Source organism: Coffea arabica, chromosome 2e, assembly GCF_036785885.1.
Source record: "Coffea arabica cultivar ET-39 chromosome 2e, Coffea Arabica ET-39 HiFi, whole genome shotgun sequence".
Taxonomy (NCBI): domain Eukaryota; kingdom Viridiplantae; phylum Streptophyta; class Magnoliopsida; order Gentianales; family Rubiaceae; genus Coffea; species Coffea arabica.
The window spans coordinates 62,012,936-62,034,229 of NC_092313.1; the positions used below are offsets into that span (position 1 = coordinate 62,012,936).

At 36.0% G+C, this 21,294-nt stretch overlaps 1 protein-coding gene across 1 annotated transcript; it reads left to right on the top strand.

Moving 5' to 3' along the window:
- Positions 1-4,559: 4,559 nt before the first annotated feature.
- On the top strand, positions 4,560-5,327 carry LOC140036379 (uncharacterized). The gene has a single exon (XM_072077765.1). It carries the CDS (start codon positions 4,560-4,562, stop codon positions 5,325-5,327), a length of 768 nt encoding a protein of 255 aa, XP_071933866.1.
- The last annotated feature ends 15,967 nt before the right edge of the window (positions 5,328-21,294 follow it).

Consider the following 21,294-nt stretch of genomic DNA (forward strand, 5'->3'; position numbering starts at 1 on the left):
GAGTTGGAACTACTGTTGCTAATAATAATAAAGACACAAAAACCAAATAAAGCTGTTAATCCACAACAAACTCCAACAATCACTGCATCTGCAATTACTCCAAATTATGGCACACGTCAAGTTGACAGAATTGTTAGCATATCCACTTCTACAACTATGAGATCTCACAATGACAGTAGTAGCATCAGTATGTGGTTCTAATTATGCAGAACTAGTTCTTTTATAGGGTGAAAAAAATGTACTCTCAATGGCTTTTTGTGTGTTGTAGTAGAACTGACTTTGTACGGTTCTTAATATTGCAATCTTCACTATCTAGATAACTGTTTCTAGATGGTGTTTTGAATTCATATGGATTGCTATATACTTTTGCTACGTACAAATGCATAGCTTATGCCAAGTACTTATATGCATTCCCACCATCTGTGAATTACTCTTAGGTTCTCTTTTTGTTTGCTTGGGAATTGCTATTTAGACAATGTCACTGTACCAATTATTACTATTGATATTATTAGAAACTCCATGACTCATTAGTATTATGTATTTTCGTGTTTTAAGCCACCTATAATGGTAGGTTGAATCGAAAATTCTTAGTTTTCTTTAGTCTTGTTTGCTCTGCTGTTTTCCAACGAGTTTAGCAGTGAAGTATTGTTCTACTTACGGATGGTGACCTATGTTCTTAACTTATGCCTATTCAAGTATGACTTTTGGTATAATAGTAATGTAACAAATCTTAACACATAAGTATTAAGTAAATAACAGTTTCATCTCATTTTCATATAGCTTAACAATTGTGTCCAACTTACAAAAGCCTTCTGGTTCTTTCATGTATGACCAGTAAGGTTTCAAACAGTTTGGAACATATCTCCTGTTACTTCTACTTCAACCAATTGCTTTAACGATTTGATTGAAAGGATAAATTGCTAAGAATACAAGATTGATGATGAACAAGCTGGTGATAATTGCATTTTGTTGAATTGAAAGGTTGGTTTGCTGCCTACATTTTTCTTTCTTCACTGTAGAATCAACTTCATGTATTTGGTTGTGCACTTCTTCACCATCATTTCCTTCATACCACTGAGTAGTTGCACTTTGAACAACTGAAATATAGATTATCCAGATTTCTTTCACTTTTTGAAATTCTTAATGTAGCCTTGCAATTGCATTTACAATACCGATTCTTGATGCTCAATGATGATGGTGATTTGTGTGAGTGCCCTCCAAAAGATGAACTAGCCATTTTCTTTTACCAATTTGCTCTCAATTTGCATATTTTCTGAAGCTATTTTTGCTTTTTAATACTGCTGCAATATCCCAAAAGTAGCCGTTGTGTTCCAACGGTCATTCACCTTCCTCATGGCAGCACAATTTTCATGCATTTCACATTTTGACCCCCTCACTTTCTACCTAGATTTTTTTTTGTCAGCCTAAGGGTATTAAGGGAACTAAAACACTCTCTCTCCTCCAAAATGCATTTTCTATTAATACTTTTGCTCAGATGGGCTGACATTGTTAACAAAATGTCAATTCAAAGGGTGGTTAGAGAGATTTTGAAAATGTGGACGAGCTTAGTGATATTTCACAAAACCTAAGGGGACATTTTTGAAATTATCCCTTTTCTTAATTTATGGCTATCTCATCCTAGAAGGTTGGAGCCACGAACAGTTGCCACTTGAGTTGATTGAATTTGCTTGTCTAATCACCGATAGCCAAAGGGTAATATAACCAATCTTTATTTGACAATTTTGACTTGTGATAATTTTAGAAACCTCCTTTGAGGTTTCCAATAATTTCATCTAGCTACTCTCTATTTTCAAAAGTTAAATTGACCTCCCCTAGTCTTTTTTATCTTCACTTTGCCTCTATTTTACATGGAACTTTTCGTATAAAAAAAAAGACTCCTTAAACGCATTTCTAATCTTATTTACCCTTGTATCTTCATTTCTTTTCCTTTTAGATTTGGTAAATGTTTTAATATCCAATTTTGTTGGCAGTGAGAAATATAGAAGTTGATAACAATGGTATACAAGTGGATCTCTCTTTGAAAGTTAGTTTATTTTATGTTTTTTGACTTGCAACTTACAAGTTTTGAGTAGTTGGAACTTTTTTTATTGTGCAATTTTTTTTTCTTCTTTGGTTAGCAACTTGATCCTTTGAGTTATGATAGTAGTAAACATAGTAGAGTTATTGTTGGTGGTCGTGGCTCTAGTGGTAGAAAAAAGAGAGTATAAACGAGTTTTCTATGGCTTCTTTTTTGTTTGTTTTTCACTTGCAATTCGTGATTGTGGAATTAGAGGTGCACTTGGTAGCAATGGTGTGCTTCTACATTAGAAACATGGCAGTGGTTATGGCTTTAGTAGAAAAGAGAGGAGTGGAGAAGAGTTTTTCATTTTCATTTTTATTTTTATCAAAAAGCTTCATAGGAGTATATTGGGATGTCCATCTAATATCGTCTGTTGATATAAGCAAATTGAATTTATTAGTTAACAAGCACATGAAAATAAGGGTGTTTATGTAATTTTTTAAATTAGATGGGATTTGGATGAAATTGTCAAAAACCTCAGGGAAATGCCGATTTTCATCCCCAAACTTTGGATTATGGACATATTTCGTCCCTCAACTTTTGGACACGACACATTTAGTGCCTGAATTAACAATTTTTGACCAATGTCATCCTCAAACGGTAATTTAGCCAATTTTTAACAGAATTGGTCACGTGAAAATCACATAACTGTTAAGTAAATGTCCTTGTCCGAAACAAAATTAGGTGAAAATGCGATTGTCTTCACTTTTCTTGTCCGAAACCAAATCTGAAGTTTCTCTTTCTCTTTCGCTTATATTTCTTCTCACCCTTTTCCCTTTCCCTTGCCCTTCAAAATCGAATTCCATGAAATTTTTGAAGATCAAAGAAGCTGACCTACTGTGATTAAGTAAGAAAGTAGAGAAATATGTCGGTGCAAAAGAAAGAGTTGAACAATCATGCACCCCCAAATTATGTTAAGCTGTCCAGGGTTTAGTATTGTGTTAATTAAAGTGTTATTGGCATTCTATGTAGATGTGGTCCTTCATGTCTGTTTGTGATGTTTTATTGTTAACGTTGGACCAGCTACAAAGTTTGACCTTTTTTTGTTGAATATGATACATTGGGGCCCTTGATGTCTGTTTTATAGGTGTAATCTTGTTAATGTTTGGTCCACATTGTTTGAAAAGATTAATTTTTTTAATGGTTTGAAAATATATGTTTGAATAATAAACTTGTGGTCCCTTTTGGATTGTTAAGCTTATAATAAAAAGTAAGAGTTTATCTGATTCTGTTAAAATATGAATGAAATGGTTTGGTTACTTATTCAGTATTTGATATATACATTTTTTTAATTGTCAGAACAAGGTAGATCATTGATTACACTAAGATGTCACTGTGGAGGGTTGATTTTTTAGACTCCTCAACCACATTATGAGGGTAGAGATGTATGTGTCCTTGATTACGTTGAGAGTATAGGTTTGAATATTTTTGAAGTGGATAGATTGATTGGGGATGCTGGTGTCTTTGGTCACAAAGGGTACTGTGGTTGGGAGAATAATAGCTTTAAAAGCATAGACAATAGTAGAGAATTGCATGGATATATTCAGAGGATTGCTAGTTCAATTAGGGAAATTATCTTGTACCTTGAAGTCTCATTCTATAAAACTCTGGTTCACCAACTTGGCTATGATCCTTATGAGGTGAATGAAAATGAAGAAGGTCCTGCTAATGGTAAAGATATAACTACAAATCATGACCATGAAGGGGGAGGGAATGATAACAATTATTCTGATTCATCTAGTGAATCTTTCTTCTCAGCAGTAGATTCTGATTATAATCAAAGTGAAGAAGATGATACTGATTTCAATGATAACATAGATAAAAATGCTGAATGGTTGGGTGTAGAACACTATAAGGAATTGCAAACTAATTCGGCAAAACAAGGACAGGTTGAAGCTAATTTGGTTCAACCTGAAGATAATGATGTAGCCCCTGATTCTGAGTCAGATTTTGAGAGTGTGCATGGGTTTGATGATGAAAATGGTAGTAATAGGTGTGTTATGTTCAATCCCAAAGACATGGATAATCCAAAATTAGAATTAAAGATATTTTTTAGTACCATCAAAGAGTGCAAGTTAGCTATTATAAACTCCAGTGTGAGACAGGGTAGGCCTTGTAAATTTGTGAAGCAGGATTTGGTTAGATTGAGGCAAAATGCAGAAGTGAAGGCTGTAATTGGCAGATCTATGCTAGAAAATTAGGTGGAGAAGGGAGTGTGCAAATTAAAACATTTGAGGACATTGACAAATGTGGCTTTACCTATCAAAATCCACTTGTAAATTCTAGATGGGTTGGTAGAAAGTACTGTGAGGAGTTTAGATCCAATCCTAAAATAGATGTGGAGCATTTTAGAAAAACAGTGATGAAGGATAACAAATGCTCCTTCACAAAAAAAAAACAAACATATAGGGCTAGAAAAAAGGTGTTGGACATTATTCATGGTAGTGAAAGTGACCAATACAGTAAGTTAAGAGCATACATGTATGAAATTCAGAAATCTAATCCTGATAGCTCTATCATATTAAAGACTGTAGATGGCACTTCAAAAGGGCAGCAAAGGTTCCAAAAACTTTACATGTGTTTTCATGGAGTGAAACAAGGCTTTTTAGTTGGGTGTAGGCCCTTGATTGGGGTAGATGACACATTTTTGAAAGGAACAGTAGGAGGGGTTCTATTAATTGCTGTTGGACTAGATGCTAATAATAGCATTTTTCCAGTTGCATATGCCGCAGTTGAGGGTGAAAACAAGGAATCCTGGACATGGTTCTTCAAGTTACTTAAAGAAGATTTGAAAATTGAGAGAGATTATAAATGGGCTATCATGAATGACAAGCACAAGGGACTAATTCAGGCTTGTGGTCATGTTTTTCCAAATGCAGCTCATAGATTTGGTGTAAAGCACTTACACAACAATTTTTCTACTTCTGGGTTCAAAGGGGAAGCTCTAAGGAGAGCATTGTGGGCAGCTACAAAGGCAACTATACCAGCAGAATTTATTAGCAAAATGGAAGACATGGCAGCAATTGACTTGGATGCTACCAAGTGGTTTGATGATAAACCACCATCTCAATGGAGTAGAACTCACTTTAGCACCTATTTGAAGTATGATGTCCTATTGAATAATATTTGTGGATGTTTCAACAGGAAAATTTTGGATGCTAGAAAGGAGCCAATCATTGAAATGATGAAATTACCAAGGCTGTATATGATGCAAAGAATGCAGCAGAATAGAGACATTGCTAGATAGAAATGGAAAGACTATATGTATTGTCCTAGAATCATTGAGAGAGTACAAAAAAGAATGGATAAGGCAACACAATGTTTGCCTTTCAAGTCGAATGATGACTTGTATGAAGTTTCCTGTCCATATGGTGACAATTATGCTGTGAATATTAAAGAGCACACTTGTTCATGTAGGAGATGGGAGCTAACAGGAATTTGTGAGGACTCATGTTTTTATTCTTAATTTAGTCGATTTTAAAATTATTTGCATTGGTATTATTTTATTTTATTATTTTAGGGTGAATTTTACTTATCTTGCTTACGCGCCAAAATTTTTCAAAAAGTCACGCCGGTACGACTAATCGGAGATTTGGAGAATTAATTTTAGACTAATAAAAATGGGTTATTGTAATGTTAGAGGAACTATCTTGGAGGATTAGTAATTAAGTGTAGCAAACAATAAGGAATTGGTAGTACATGTCAATATGACACCACTAGTCAAAGTTGACTCTCTCACCTAACAAAAAGCTACCCTTCTTATTACCTTTTCACCACAAATCAAAACTTCAACTCCCTCACTCTCTCTCTCTACTTGGCCGAAATTTGGAGCTCAAAAGGAGGAAGGAAAATGTTCAACCTTTGGCCTTAATCTTGCTCAAAGATCCACATCCAACCCTCAAGACCTTTGGATATTGCTCTAATTAGAGGAAAGTTGCAATCTTGTGGTGGGTTTGGTGGATTGTTGGTGAAAAACCTTGGCTCTACTTAGGGTTCAAGAAATCTTCAAGAGGTAACAAATTTTACTCCCTTTGATTTTTAATTTTTCAAAGATTAGTAATGGGTAGTGGTTGTTGCATGGATTTGGAAACCCTACCCAAAAATCTAAGTTAGAAGACTTGAGGAAAACCCTTGTTTCTTGCTTTATATCCTAGGTAGTGGCCTTGAGGTGAATTTTTAGATAGAGAACTTGAGGATTCTTGCTTGTTTGATTGTATTCTTGTGGATTATAGCTTGGTTGTTCGCTTGAAAGTTGGAAAGAAACTTGAAGGTAAAGGGGAAGGGGCTGCCGAAATTTTTCTGAGTAATTTTTTTGATTTAATTTCAAAATTTGATGCTTAAATTATGTTAAAATTGCTGGTATGAATGTCATACTTATGGGTGATTTGAATAAAAGTCTTGTGGTTTTAAAAGAGAAAAATGAGTTTTTCCAAGTGAAAAATGAGTTTCTAGATTTTCGGATTTTACTGACCAGTCTCAGTAAAATGCTTATATGTTGGTGTAGAAAAATCCAATTGAGGTATTGTCAGCGGCATTTGAAACTAGACTCATAGGCCTTTGTTCTGTAAAAATTTCATATTTTTTCTCCATGTACACTGCTGTCCGTGACTCCTCAAAGTAGGCTGTCCTGCTTGAATGTCCTGTTCTTCAGAAAAAAGAATTTTTGACTTGGATCGAATATTTGACCTAATTGTGATTTGAATCTCTGAAAAGTGTTTTCTGGGATGTTGTAGTACTAAAAATCTATTTTCCAACGGTATAAAATTCCCCTTCTAATTCATTTTGAGTGAGCCGTAGTGAATCGGAAAAATGGACAGATCTATTTTACCTGGTTGTCCGAGAGAAATTTTGTAGCTGCATCTTGTGTCTCAATTTCGTCCCTCTTGTGAAAGGAGTTTGGAAATGATGTCTATTGATGATTTGAAGTATTTTGAATTTAGTTTTTAATGCCATAAACGATTCTTAATTTGGACTTGTGTAGAGTTAGATATGATCTGATTTCAAAACTGTGCCAAAGCTGGTAACTGGAAAATTGTTGAACAGGTTGTGCAATCTAGCCATCTTCAAACAGTTGTATCTTGCTGTTCAAAAATCCGAATTTAGTTTTGCTTGCTGTGTTTGAAACTGTCCTTGAAACTCTTGCTATGTTATAAATTTTAGAGGTTAATTCAATACCTGTGAATTTTGCCAAATTTTCAAACTTTGCCAAAAAACAAGAACTGGTTCTGCCCTGTCTTCATGAAATAGTAACTTTGAGTTGAAATTTGAATGATTTATGGTTAGAATCTGGGAAAAGTGTCTTCGGAAAAGTTTTAGTTCTTTGAATCTAGTTTCCAACAGTATAAATTTTCCCATTTTTGGACTTGCCAAACTCGAGATATGATTTTCCAAATATTATCGCGCAAAGCAGAGAATTGCTGGTTTCACATGAAATGAATTTTTAAGAACTCCCAATTTCCTTTTGAGATTGATAGTTCGTTTTAAACTTGATTTTATGGATGATACAATTTTCCCTTGTGACTTTAAATCCTTATTTTTGAATCTCAATTTTTGATGAATTAAAACTCTTTTAAAACGTTGTTTAAGTTTTAAACAAGTGCATTTTCTTCATTGAATGTTAAGCGGTCTACAGTATATGTGAGTGATGGTTGGTCGCTATTTCTTCAGGTGCTCAAGAGGGCTTTAAAAGGAATCCTGGTGCGGACAACTAAAGGGCTTTATTTACTCACTTGCTTTTGAATTGGTCAGTATCAAGTGCATGAATTATTGCTAAATACTTGAATTGTTTCTTGTTAATTAAGTGATTTGGACTTGTCGAAACGAGTGTGTACTTTATCACACTCGTTCTCTTTTACATGATTAGACAATTGACTTGCGTGAACGTGACTTGACAATTGAATTGCATGAACTTGGCAAATTGTACTTATACACCTGGGGACGCCCAAAACTCATTAGCTAACCTTGCGACTCAAGTCGACATGGGTTTGATCGACAAGTCTGGTGAACCATGAGAAAATTATAAGTGTGACAGCCCCACCTCACCCTAAGGCGAATCAAAGGGTTCGGCGGGTCGCCTGCCCAACTCTCGCCGGGATTCAGTCGTTCACTATAGTTCTCAATTAAATTACAAGATATATCTCAAATTTACTTCAAATTCTCCAAGAATTACATATCACAAACGCAGCGGAAACTATTTCCCAAGCGTGGAATGTACACGTACATCCATTCAAGTCCAAACATTCATACAAACCCAACTATTACACAAGAGAAATCTAAAACTCAAACTATACAGGAAATAATCTATCCAGCCACATGAATAAGTACTACAAGCCTTCCTTCGCCACGAGCCCTGTGGAGGGGAATAAAATATTTTTGAGATGAGTTAGAAGCTCAGTGAGTAACCAATAAAATCAGTAATCAAATATATTTCACAATAATGCATTTCGATGATGTCATGATTCCAAGATCAAATATATGTATTGTTGCTCTCGTGAGCCAGTAAAATCATTGCACTTAAACACCCAACACTCAAATAGATCACTTAGCGTTAAACAATAAGGGGGGAGCAACGTTGGTGCTCCAAATCATGTCATGAACAATAAACAGGAGTGGAGACGTTGGTGTTCAGCACAAGACTCTCCAAGAACTTATTAAAGCCAAATCATGTCATGAACTCACATGCAAGCACGCATGATATGCAGTCGAGTAAATAATACAAGAAACATTTCAAAAGTACTTGGGAAATAGTTGAGGGTCACTCACCTCCACGGCTCAGAAACCATCCATCATATATCATTACCTTGCCCGAATCCAAGCCCTAAATCACAAACTTAAAGCAATCATACATTCTCAAAGTTCGGACAGCATTTCCCCATAAATGCTTTATTTTCCCCTAGAAACCGAAATTTATTCCCTCAAGCGTAACTTTTCCGCAACGATCGCAGTTAACGTATAAAAGTTCCGTTTAACACCTTTTGGCACAATCCATAAGTGAAGCTACCCTAATCGGATTGAAATGCAATTTATATCATTTCGAAGCTAAAACAAGGACCTACAACTTTCATGAAGACCACTCAGTCCAGTTCTCACCTTAACTAGGTCAAATTTACCAAAACAACTCCAGATTTTCCAGTTCGAAACTCACTGTGAAATTCAACTAGCAGTCCTAATTCATTCACCCATATCTCAGCACACACAACTCCAATTCAGATAATTCTAAAGCCATTTGAAATCTAAGATACAAGGCTATAATTCTTAAGAAGACATCATCAACCAATTCGGTAATATTCCTGGTCAAACTAACCACTTACAGAGGCTGATTTTCATTTTCGGACAGAAACAGGGCAGCAGGGGTATTTCGGTCTTTTCACAGGTTACGTTGCTCCGATTGAGCTGAAATTTTGCCGGAACCTATAAATCATCATTCTCTACAACTTTCATGTTTTGTGTTAAGGCTAGTTCGGCCTCTAACAAGGTGAAATAGAACCGGACAGAAGCAGGGCAGGTTATCATCCAAGCCGGCATTCATGCATTCAAGTGCTAATCTTCCACAAAATAACATCTAAAACAACTAAAAACCACTAATAAGCAATGAATTGAAGTAAAGAGGATGTTCTTGGCAAAATACGTTAAAACCACAAGAAAGGTAGGAGTTTAATCTTTCCTCCTCCAAAACAACTCCACCAACACCTTTAACCTTCCCTAATGATCACTTGTATGGTGTAGTTTGTGATTTGGTTGGTTGAAACTCAAGATTTGGACAAGAATTGAAGTAACAAGATGAAGGTTTTTTCTCTCTTTTCTCTCTACATGTCTCAGCCAAGAGGGGTAAAGAAATGAGAAAATATTGGTCAAAATTGGAGTTTAGGAAAGTTAAATAAAAGTTAGGCAAGTCAACTTCCAATCGGATCGCGACACTTGGCCCTTCTTAAGTTTATTCTTATCCCTTTGTCTCTCCAAGATTAACCATCTAAGTAATCTCTAATTATCACTTAGCACCTTGTAAAATAATATCACCTAATACAAAACTCCAACAAGTTATCAAAAATATATTGCATTTACCGTACTAGCGGGTCCCACGTCCATAATACACTTCAAACTCAACGTGGCCTAACTTGTATCAAGGAAATGATTTGAAAACTATATTCCTTTATAAAAATGTATAGAAATTTAATATCTTGAAGAAAGGTACAAAATAAACAAGGAAACAAAATAATGTCTAGAAAATATATAAAAATTTTCGGGTTCTCACACTCATTCTTTCGGGGCGTCACAATAAGCTTGACCTTTTGAGGTCTTACTTGACATACTCGAGTAGTATTGCCTTTCCAGTGAGTGTTTGGTTATGGTTCTGAGAGGGTGAAATGATGAATGGAGGAAGTAAGCGGGGTTTTTACGGACTTGCTACCTACCCGCTTGACGGAGTGCCATTACGTGGGAGGTATTGGATCAAGCCTTGGCAAAACAATGGGAATTTAGTTCCTGAGAGCTCCCGTATCCTTATTGATTGTGTTTTACTGTTATTTGTTAATTACATGAACTTTCTTGCTATATTTCTTGTACCGGTGGTATTGTTATTTGAACTTATGCGTTTGCATGCTTTTCTTGACCTCACTGAGCGTTAACTCACCCTCGTAGTTTGTTTTCCTTAACAGGAGCTCGGAATGGAAAGATTTTTGGAGAAGCTGATTCGATTACCTTTTGATTAGAATTTGGATGTAAATGGTCTATTCAACTTTGGATGATTGTAGTTTGGAAAAATTTGATATATCTTTTGAAAATTTTGTGATGTAAGACTTGAATGATTATATAAGGAAGCGACTTTTCTTTATATTGACTTTTGTTATTGGTTGATTACTTTTAAGTTTAGATTCGACTAGTATTGAGCCCTGACGAGAGTTAGGCAGGCGGCCCGCTAAAACCTAGGGTTCGCCCTAAGGAGAAGTGGGGTCGTCACAGGTGATATCGGAATCTAGGTTTGAATTAATGGACAATTAGGAGTCTTGATCTTGTGAGAACTATGTGAGATAGTACGAAATGATTAGACCTAATTTATCTAGTATACTTGGATCCATCTAAGTTTCTAACTTTAATTATAGGTCATGGAAAGCAATGGTGGTAATGAGTCGTCACAAAGGCGCCTTCCGGTGGTCCGTTATCGAGAGGAGTCTGGGGGTGCTCGTTAGAGTTGGAACCCAACTCGTCGAACTAGACCTCCCTGTGACTGTCAGAGGACTTACTCGTACCGTAATCATGTGGTACTAGCGGTAATTGATGAGCGGAGTCGGGTATCTGAGGAGAACAGGGTAATTCGAGAGGATAATTGTGGATTAAGGGCCACTGTGGATGCCCAGACTGCTAGAATTCATGAACTGGAGACGGATGTACTTGAGGAGTGGAAAAAGGCTGAGACTCTACGTGAGCAGTTTCATAAGGTTAAGAGCCAACTTGTTAGGGTAGTACACAAAATTACAGACCGAATTGAGGGGTTGATGGCTGAGTGTGTTAATTTGATCGAGCAAATGGTGGATGGCAAGATACTTAACGAGAAAAATGAGGAAGAAACTCCTAGTGCTAAAGAGGAAGATGATCCTACTGAAGTAGCAGATACTTCTGGTTCCGCCAGTCACTATGCTAGTGATTTAGTCTAATTTAGTAGTTTTTATTTAGAATAGTCGGGGTGGTACTTACTCAAAAGCCATTGTATTTTTCTTAACTGTGCTACCTATCTTTTGAAACACTTGAATGTTACTTATGATGTACTTGACTTTGTTACTCTCTGACTTCTAATCTATGTTTTGGGTTGTACTTATTTGCACTTATTTTGATGTCTCCCTTATTTATTTTTCGTCTTGCATGATTAAAGTGCCATTTTACTTCGCTTATGCATATTATCTTGCATCTATACCTTTAGAAAATTACTAAGACTATGGACGGTCGAAAAAGTGGAAGGAGCCGAGGGCGTGGTATTAGGGCCGAAAAAGACTAGGTTTGCTCCGGAGTTAGTGGCCACTGAAAGGAGAAAGATAAAGCGATTTGTACAAGAGTTTAATATGGAGATTCAAGAGAAGTTGGCAGCAGACCAAATTTCTACTTTCACTGAGGCCTTAGAGAAAGCGCAACGAGTCGAGAGTGCAAAGCTGCAAGTTAGAGATTTTCATACCAAAAAAAGGGGTGCTCGTAGTAACCCTCCTAGACAAGCATATAAGGGTGCCCCACCTCCTAAAATGGGCAAAGGAGCTGGAGGAGTAAGAACTGTTGGAGCACCAAGAGGGGCTTTATCAAGAGGAGGCCGCAATGGGTAAGGTCAAGCGAGAGGAATCCCTTCTGGTGGTCAATCCGTGACTCCTCAAGTTGGTTGTGGCTACTGTGGCAAGTCCAACCATGCGAAAAATGAGTGCTGAAAAAAATTGGAAAAGTGTCTGTATTATGGAAGCACCGAGCACCAGATCTCAAAGTGTCTAAGTATACCAAATGAGGGAGATAGTACTCAAAAATCAGAGAAGTCGACATCTAAGCAGTCTAGTGCGGGAGGCAGTCGACCTAAGGTACCGACTAGAATTTATGCATTGGACCAGCAACAGATTTCTAATTCCATTGAGATAGTTGAAGGTACTATTCCTATATTCTACCTTTTAGCTAAGGTTTTGATTGACCCTGGTACAACACATTCTTTTGTAAACTCTAAATTCATGAGTGAGGTAGACGTGAAACAAATTAAGTTACCCTATGACTTGGAGGTTAGAACGCCTACTAGATATCAAAGTTTAATTGCTAACTTGGTGTATAAAAATTGCGAGATATGGGTTGGAGAGCAAAAATTATTGGCCGATTTGATGAGTTTAGCTATTAAGGGGTATGATGTCATCTTAGGTATGGATTGGTTAGCTCGTTACCATATTCAATTGAATTGTAAGATAAAAACAGTAGAGCTATGTATTCCAGGAAAGACAACCCTAAAATTGGATGTAAGAGGTAGACTAGTCTCATCTGCCCTTATTTTGGAAATTCTAGCTAGAAAAATATTGAGTAAGGGAGCTCAAGAATATTTGATTTTTCTTATAAATACTCCTAGTGATAAGGTGAGATTGGAGGATGTGCTAGTGGTAAGGGACTATCCAGATATTTTTTTTGAGAAAATAGAGCCTTTGCCACCGGAAAGAGAGGTAGCATTTAAAATTGATATGACTCCAGGAGTAGCACCTATCTCTAAGACACCTTATAGAATGGCTCCGGTTGAATTGAAAGAATTGAATTTGCAATTACAGGATTTACTAGAACGAAACTTTATAAGAGAAAGTGATTCTCCATGGAGAGTTCCCGTGTTGTTTGTTAAAAAGAAAGATGGGGGTTTAAGTTTATGTATAGACTACCGAGCCTTGAATGATGTCACCATTAAAAACAAGTGCCCTTTACCCCATATTGATGAATTGTTTGACCAATTGCAAGGGGCGGTAGTATTCTTAAAGTTGGATCTCAGACAAGGTTATTATCAGTTGAGAATTTTGGAAAAAAATATATCTAAAACTACTTTTAATTCGAGATACGGGCACTTTGAGTTTGCAATGATGCCATTTGGGTTAACTACTGCTCCTGCAGCTTTCATGGACTTAATGCATTGAATCTTTAAACCCTATTTAGATCAATTTGTGGTGGTGTTCATTGATGATATATTGGTATACTCTAAGATTTTGGAGGATCATAAGAAACATTTGAGAATTGTCTTGCAAATCTTGAGAGAATATCAACTGTATGCTAAGCTCAGTAAATGTGAATTCTGGTTGAAAGAAGTAACTTTCTTAGGTCATATAATCTCCAAGGAAGGAATTAAGGTGGATCCGACCAAAGTTGAAGCAGTTTATAAGTGGAAGCAACCGAAAAATCCAACTGAAATTCGAAATTTTTTAGGGTTAGTGGGGTATTACCGGAGATTTATCAAAATTTTTTCTAAGATTGCGGGACCTTTAATTGACTTGACTAAGAAAAGTGGGAAGTTTATATGGAGCTCTAAGTGTGAAGAAAGTTTCCAAGATTTAAAGAAACGTTTAACAAGAGCACCTGCCTTATCTTTACCTAATGGAAAAGATAGTTTTGTGGTCTAAAAAGATGCTTCAAAAGAAGACTTGAGGTGTGTATTGATACAGAATGATAAGGTGATTGCATATGCCTTTAGAAAGTTAAAACCTCACGAGAGAAATTACCCAACTCATGATTTGGAATTAGCGGTAGTAGTGTTTGCATTGAAAAAGTAGAGACATTACCTATATGGGGTGACATTTGAGGTTTTTACAGACCACAAGAGTCTTAAGTACTTGTTCTCCCAAAAGCAGTTAAACTTGAGACAACGTAGATGGGTGGAGTTTTTAGAGGATTATGATTGTACGATCAATTATCACCCTGAGAAATCTAATGTGGTATCCGATGTTTTGAGTCGTAAAGTACAAGTGGCTGGATTGATGATTAAAGAATTGCACTTGTTAGAGGAGGTTAGTATTTGAAACCCTCATCTTGAACCAGGAAAGGTAATCCTTGAGAACATTGTCGTGAAATCTGTTTTACTAGATCGTATCAAGGAAGCACAAGAGAAGGATTCGGAGGTGCAAAAGTGGTTTGATAAAGTTAAAAAGAGGGAAAAGTCAGATTTTAATTTAGGAGTATATGGTGTACTAAAGTTTCGAAATTGCATAGTAGTGCCAAAGGATGAAGGGTAAAAAGAGAAATTTTAGAAGAAACTGATCGTTCTAGGTATAAGGTACATCCTGGAGGAAATAAAATGTACCAAAACTTGAAGAACTTGTATTAGTGGGAGAATATGAAGAAGGAAATTGCTCGATTTGTCCACACATGTTTGATTTGCCAGCAGATTAAAACCGAGCATCAGAAATTATCTGGCCTATTGCAACCTTTGGAGATACCCGAGTGAAAATGGGAGAATATCACCATGAATTTTGTATCTGAATTATTGAGGACATAAAGAGGTCACGACACTATTTGGGTAATAGTGGATAGATTGACCAAATCTTCTCATTTTCTGCTGATTAGTATGAAGTACTCCCTGAAGAAGTTAACTAAGTTATATTTGGATGAGATTATAAGACTATATGGGATATTAGTAAGTATTGTGTCCGATCGAGACTCTCGATTTGTTTCTCGGTTCTGTCAGAAGATGCAAGAAATGTTAGGAACTAAATTGAGTTTTAGCACTACCTACCACCCACAGACCGATGGATAGTCAGAGAGGACAATTCAGACCCTCGAGAACATGTTGAGATTATGTATTTTGAATTTCGGAGAGAGTTGGAGTAAGTACTTAACATTGGTGGAATTTGCTTATAATAATAGCTTCCATTCATCCATTCAAATGGCTATTTATAAGGCTCTTTATAACCAGAAGTGTAGATTTTCAATTTGTTGGGATGAAATAAATGAAAGAAAGATCTTAGACCCAACTGCAGTACCATGGATTGAGAAGGCGTACGAAAAGATGAAGTTAATACATCAAAAGATTCAATCAGCTCAGAACCGCCAAAAGAATTATGCAGATAATTGAAGGAAGGATTTGGAATTTGCGATTGGAGATCAAGTTTTTCTTAAGATCACTCCTCTAAAAGCAAGTTTGATGGCGGAAAAAGGAAAGAAGTTGCAATCAAGATTTGTAGGACCTTATAAGATTCTCCAACGTGTAGGAAACGTAGCCTATAATTAGAACTACCACCAAGTTTGTCTCGAATCCATAATATTTTTCATGTATCTATGTTCAAGAAGTATCATCCAGATCCCTCCGATGTACTGCAACCAGAAAATATTGAGATTGACGAGGCACTAACGTATGAGAAGAAACCAGTGAAGCTTTTGGATTGTAAAGTGAAAGAACTGAGAAATAAGCAAATTTCTTTGGTAAAAGTTCAATGGACAAATCACGAAATAAAGGAAGCAACTTGGGAGGTAGAAAAAGAGATTCGAGAGAAATATCTAGACCTATTTCCGAATCAAGATATGAATTTCGTGGATGAAATTCTTTTAAGGTGGAGAGGATATGAGGACTCATGTTTTTATTTTTAATTTAGTCTATTTTAAAATTATTTGCATTGGTATTATTTAATTTTATTATTTTAGCACGAATTTTATTTAAATTATACTTTAATCATTTACGCATCAAAATTTTTTAAAAAGTCGCACCGATAAAACTAATCGGAGATTAGGAGAATTAATTTTAAATTAATAAGAATGAATAATTGTAGTGCTAGAGGAACTATATTGGAGAATTAGTAATTAAGTGTAGCAAACCATAAGGAATTGGTAGTACATGTCAATATGACCCCCTAGTCAAAGTTGACTCTCTCACCTAACAAAAAGCTACCCTTCTTATTACCTTTTCACCACAAATCAAAACTTCAACTCCTTCACTCTCTCTCTCTTTACTTGGCTGAAATTTGGAGCTCAAAAGGAGGAAGGAAAAGCTCCAACCTTTGGCCTTAATCTTGCTCAAAGATCCACACCCAACCCTCAAGATCTTTGGATATTGCTCTAATTAGAGGAAAGTTGCAGTCTTGTGGTGGGTTTGGTGGATTGTTGGTGAAAAACCTTGGCTCTACTTAGGGTTCAAGAAATCTTCAAGAGGTAACAAATTTTACTCCCTTTGATTTTTAATTTTTCAAAGATTAGTAATGGGTAGTGGTTGTTGCATGGATTTGGAAACCCTACCCAAAAATCTAAGTTAGAGGACTTGAGGAAAACCCTTGTTTCTTGCTTTATATCCTAGGTAGTGGCATTGAGGTGAACTTTTAGACAGAGAACTTGAGGATTCTTGCTTGTTTGATTGTATTCTTGTGGATTATAGCTTGGTTGTTGGAAAGCCGAAATTTGAAGGTGAAGAGGAAGGGGCTGCCGAAATTTTTTTGAGTAATTTTTTTGATTTAATTTCAAAATTGGATGGTTAAATTATGTTAAAATTGCTGGTATGAATGTTATACTTAAGTGTATGGGTGATTTGAATAAAAGTCTTGTGGTTTTAAAAGAGAAAAAAGAGTTTTTCCAAGTGAAAAATGAGTTTCTAGATTTTCGGATTTTACTGACCAGTCTCAGTAAAATGCTTATATGTTGGTGTAGAAAAATCCAATTGAGGTATTGTCAGTAGCATTTGAAACTAGACTCATAGGCCTTTGTTCTGTAAAAATTTCATATTTTTCCTCCATGTGCACTGCTATCCGTGAATCCTCAAAATAGGCTGTCTGCTTGAATGTCCTGTTCTTCAGGAAAATGAATTTTTGACTTGGATTGAATATTTGACCTATTTGTGATTTGAATCTCTGAAAAGTGTTTTCTGGGATGTTGTAGTACTAAAAATCTATTTTCCAATGGTCTAAAATTCCCCTGCTAATTCATTTTGAGGGAGCTGTAGTGAATTGGAAAAGTGGACTGACCTATTTTACCTGGTTGTCCGAGAGAAATTGTGTAGCTACATCTTGTGTCTCAATTTCGTCCCTCTTGTGAAAGGAGTTTGGAAATGATTTGAAGCATTTTGAATCTAGTTTTTAACACCATAAACTATTCTTAATTTGGACTTGTGTAGAGTTAGATATGGTCTGATTTCAAAACTGTGTCAAAGTTGGTAACTGGAAAATTGTTGAACAGGTTGTGAAATCCAGCCATTTTCAAACTATTGTATCTTGCTGTTCAAAAATCCGAATTTAGTTTTGCTTATTGTGTTTGAAACTTTACTTGAAACTCTTGCTATGTTATAAATTTCAGAGGTTAATTCAATACCTGTGAATTTTACCAAATTTTCAAACTTTGCCGAAAAACAAGAACTGGTTCTGCCCTGTCTTCATGAAACAGTAACTTTGAGTTGAAATTTGAATGATTTATGGTTGGAATCTGGGAAAAGTGTCTTCAGGAAAGTTTTAGTTCTTTGAATCTATTTTCCAAGAGTATAAAGTTTTCCATTTTTGGACTTGCCAAACTCGAGATATGATTTTCCAAGTATTGTCGCGTAAAGCTGAAAATTGCTGGTTTCACATGAAATGAACTTTTAAGAACTCCCAACTTCCTTTTGAGATTGATAGTCCGTTTTAAACTTGATTTTATGGATGATACAAGTTTTCCTTGTGACTTTAAATCCTTATTTTTGAATTTCGATTTTCGATGAATTAAAACTGTTTTAAAACGTTGTTTAAGTTTTAAACAAGTGCATTTTCTTCCTTGAATGTTAAGCGGTCTACAGTATATGTGAGTGATGGTTGGTCGCTATTTCTTCAGGTGCTCAAGAAAGTTTCGAAAGGAATCCCGGTGCAGACAACTAAAGAGTTTTATTTACTCACTTGCTTTTGAATTGGTGAGTGTCAAGTGCATGAATTGTTGCTAAATACTTGAATTGTTTCTAGTTAATAAACTGATTTGGATTTGTCGAGACGAGTATGTACTTTATCGCACTCGTTCTTTTTTACATGATTAGAGAAGTGACTTGCGTGAACGTGAGTTGACAATTGAATTGTGTGAACTTGGCAAATTGTACTTGTACACCTGGGGATGCCTAAAACTCATTGGCTAACCTTGTGACTCGAGCCGGCAGGGGTTTGGTCGAGAAGCCTGGTGAACCATGAAAAAATTATAAGCTTGAGTTTTTGAGGTCTTGCTTGGCATACTCGAGTAGTATTGCCCTTCCAGTGAGTGTTTGGTTATGGATCCGAGAGGGTAAAATGATGGATGGACGAAGTAAGCGGGGTTTCTACGGACTTGCTACCTACCCGGTTGACGGAGTGTCATCACGTGGAAGTATTAGATCAATCTTTGGCAAAACAATGGAAATTTAGCTCTTGAGAGTTCCCGTGTCCTTATTGATTGTGCTTTACCAATATTTGTGAATTACATGAACTTTCTAACTATATTTCTTGTACAAGTGTTATTGTTATTTGAACTTATGTGTTTGCATGCTTTTCTTAGCCTCACTGAGCGTTAGCTCACCCCCGTAGTTTGTTTTCCTTAACAAGAGTTCGGAATGGAAAGATTTTTGGAGAATCTGACTCGATTACCTTTTGATTAGAATTTGGATGTAAATGGTCTATTCAACTTTGGATGGTTGTAATTTGGAGAAATTTGATGTACCTTTTGAAAACTTTGTGATGTAAGACTTGAATGATTATATAAGGAAGCAACTTTTCTTTATATTGACTTTTGTTATTGGTTGATTACTTTTAAATTTAGATTTGACTAGTATTGAGGCCTGGCAAGAGTTAGGCAGGCGGCCCACCGAAACCCTAAGGTTCGCCCTAAGGAGAAGTGGAGTCGTCATAGAATTCCTTGTCCCCATGCAATTGCTGCACTTTGGCTAGCTAAAAAGGATCCCATGTTACATATATCCAGCTGGTATACAGTTGAGACATACCTAAAATGTTATGAAGGAGCTATTTATCCAATGAATGGGGAAAAAATTGGGAAAAAACTAATGTTGATGGTCCAAAACCCCCTTTATATGGTAAAGCAGCTGGAAGACCAAAAAAACAAAGGAGAATGACTGTTGATGAGGAACAACAAGCAAAGGAAAAAAAGACCAACAAAATGAGTAGAGTGGGGCAGGTAATAAGATGCAAATACTGTCTACAAAAAGGTCAAAATGTGAGATCTTGTAAGCTTAAAAAGGCTGAAAACAATGCCTCAAGATCTAGTATACAGAGCAATGAAGCTGCTTACAATGCAAGATCTGATGAAGTTGATAGCGGAGACTGCAATGAAGCTAATTACACTGAGGTTCTGGGTACATGTACTCCCCAAATATTTGACAAGAATCCAAATAATAAGTATGCCAAAATACCAGTAAGCCTTTTATTACAATTATTTTTATGTTACAGTTTCATTTTCTCTCCTTCTATTCAATAGTTTATAAAAATTAAGCCACTGCGGGTTGTTTTTCTTTCTTTTGCAAAAAAAATCACATGCAAAAAGTAGAGTTCAAGATGGGTCAATGCATGATGCAACAAAGTTTGCAAATTCAACTGTGAGTGTGGTACATGTTCACCACAACAACAAAGTTTATCATAGTATCTTCTAATTATTTATTTAGATGGTGTAGGAGACTAATCATTTGGAAGATGTTGCTGTTACAAGTTCTGCCCCAATTTCTCCTAATTTGTATGAAGTTTTCGGTCTAAAAAGATCTCAAGTGAAATATAGCCAACCACTGCATTCAAGAAAAGAGAAAGAGAATGTGCAGATGCCTGTCAAGGCCAAATCTATCCACATGGAAGTTGCTGCTGCTGCTGCTGCTACCAAACGAGTTGCTGGCTCTTCAAGAATGAAGGGGAAAAAAAACTACTATAAATGTTCATAGTAGATGCCTTAGATGGTTCTTTTATTTTGATGTAGATTATGGACTGAAATTGACAGTAAGAATTGTCCTTTTTTGATGCAGACATCTTATTTTGGTGGTTGTCACATTTTTATTTATGGTCCCCAAAATTAGTGAAACAATGTGAACACAATGTTTTGGTACTTTATTAATGGAAATCATCATTCGCAAAAATTTGTCCTGTCCAGATTTAGGTTATTGATACATTTCTCTATCTTCAAACTAGTCTTATTGACAAATTATTCGCAGTCTAAACAAGCAAAAGGACAATCAAATTACCAAACTAAGGCTACATAAACAAAAGAGGTACATAGAACCTCAACATTCCACATAAACAAGAGAGATACATAGGATACATTTACCAATCAAGACCTAAATCCTACATGCTCGCTAGGTAAGTCAATACATGCCACCATTTGCGACAACTAGCCAATGCTAGTTCTATTGCGGCTAATCCAATAAAAAATAGTACAAAAACCAAAATGAACTAGATTTAGTAGCTCCAATTCAATAACTCACTCCAAGCTTAGCACTAACTTTTGCTCCATTGCATGTCCAGTCCTTTTTATAATAATAGACATAATCAGCAGCATAGTCAATAGTATGATGATGCCAATCAATATTTTTTCCCTTCTACGGCTTTTTGCAATTGTTTCTTCCATCCGATTCACCCTTCTTAGCAAACCCGGTATAATCATCCTTCCTCTTGTACAAATTGGTTCATCATGCCGTTCAAAATATTTACACCTGTCAGGTCTCTACAAATATAATCCCATTTAGAAACATCAGCAAAGCACAGTCACAATTTAATTTGAGTTGAAATAGTAACAAAAATAAAAATTTTCTTACAGGCTATCTCGAACAACCATAG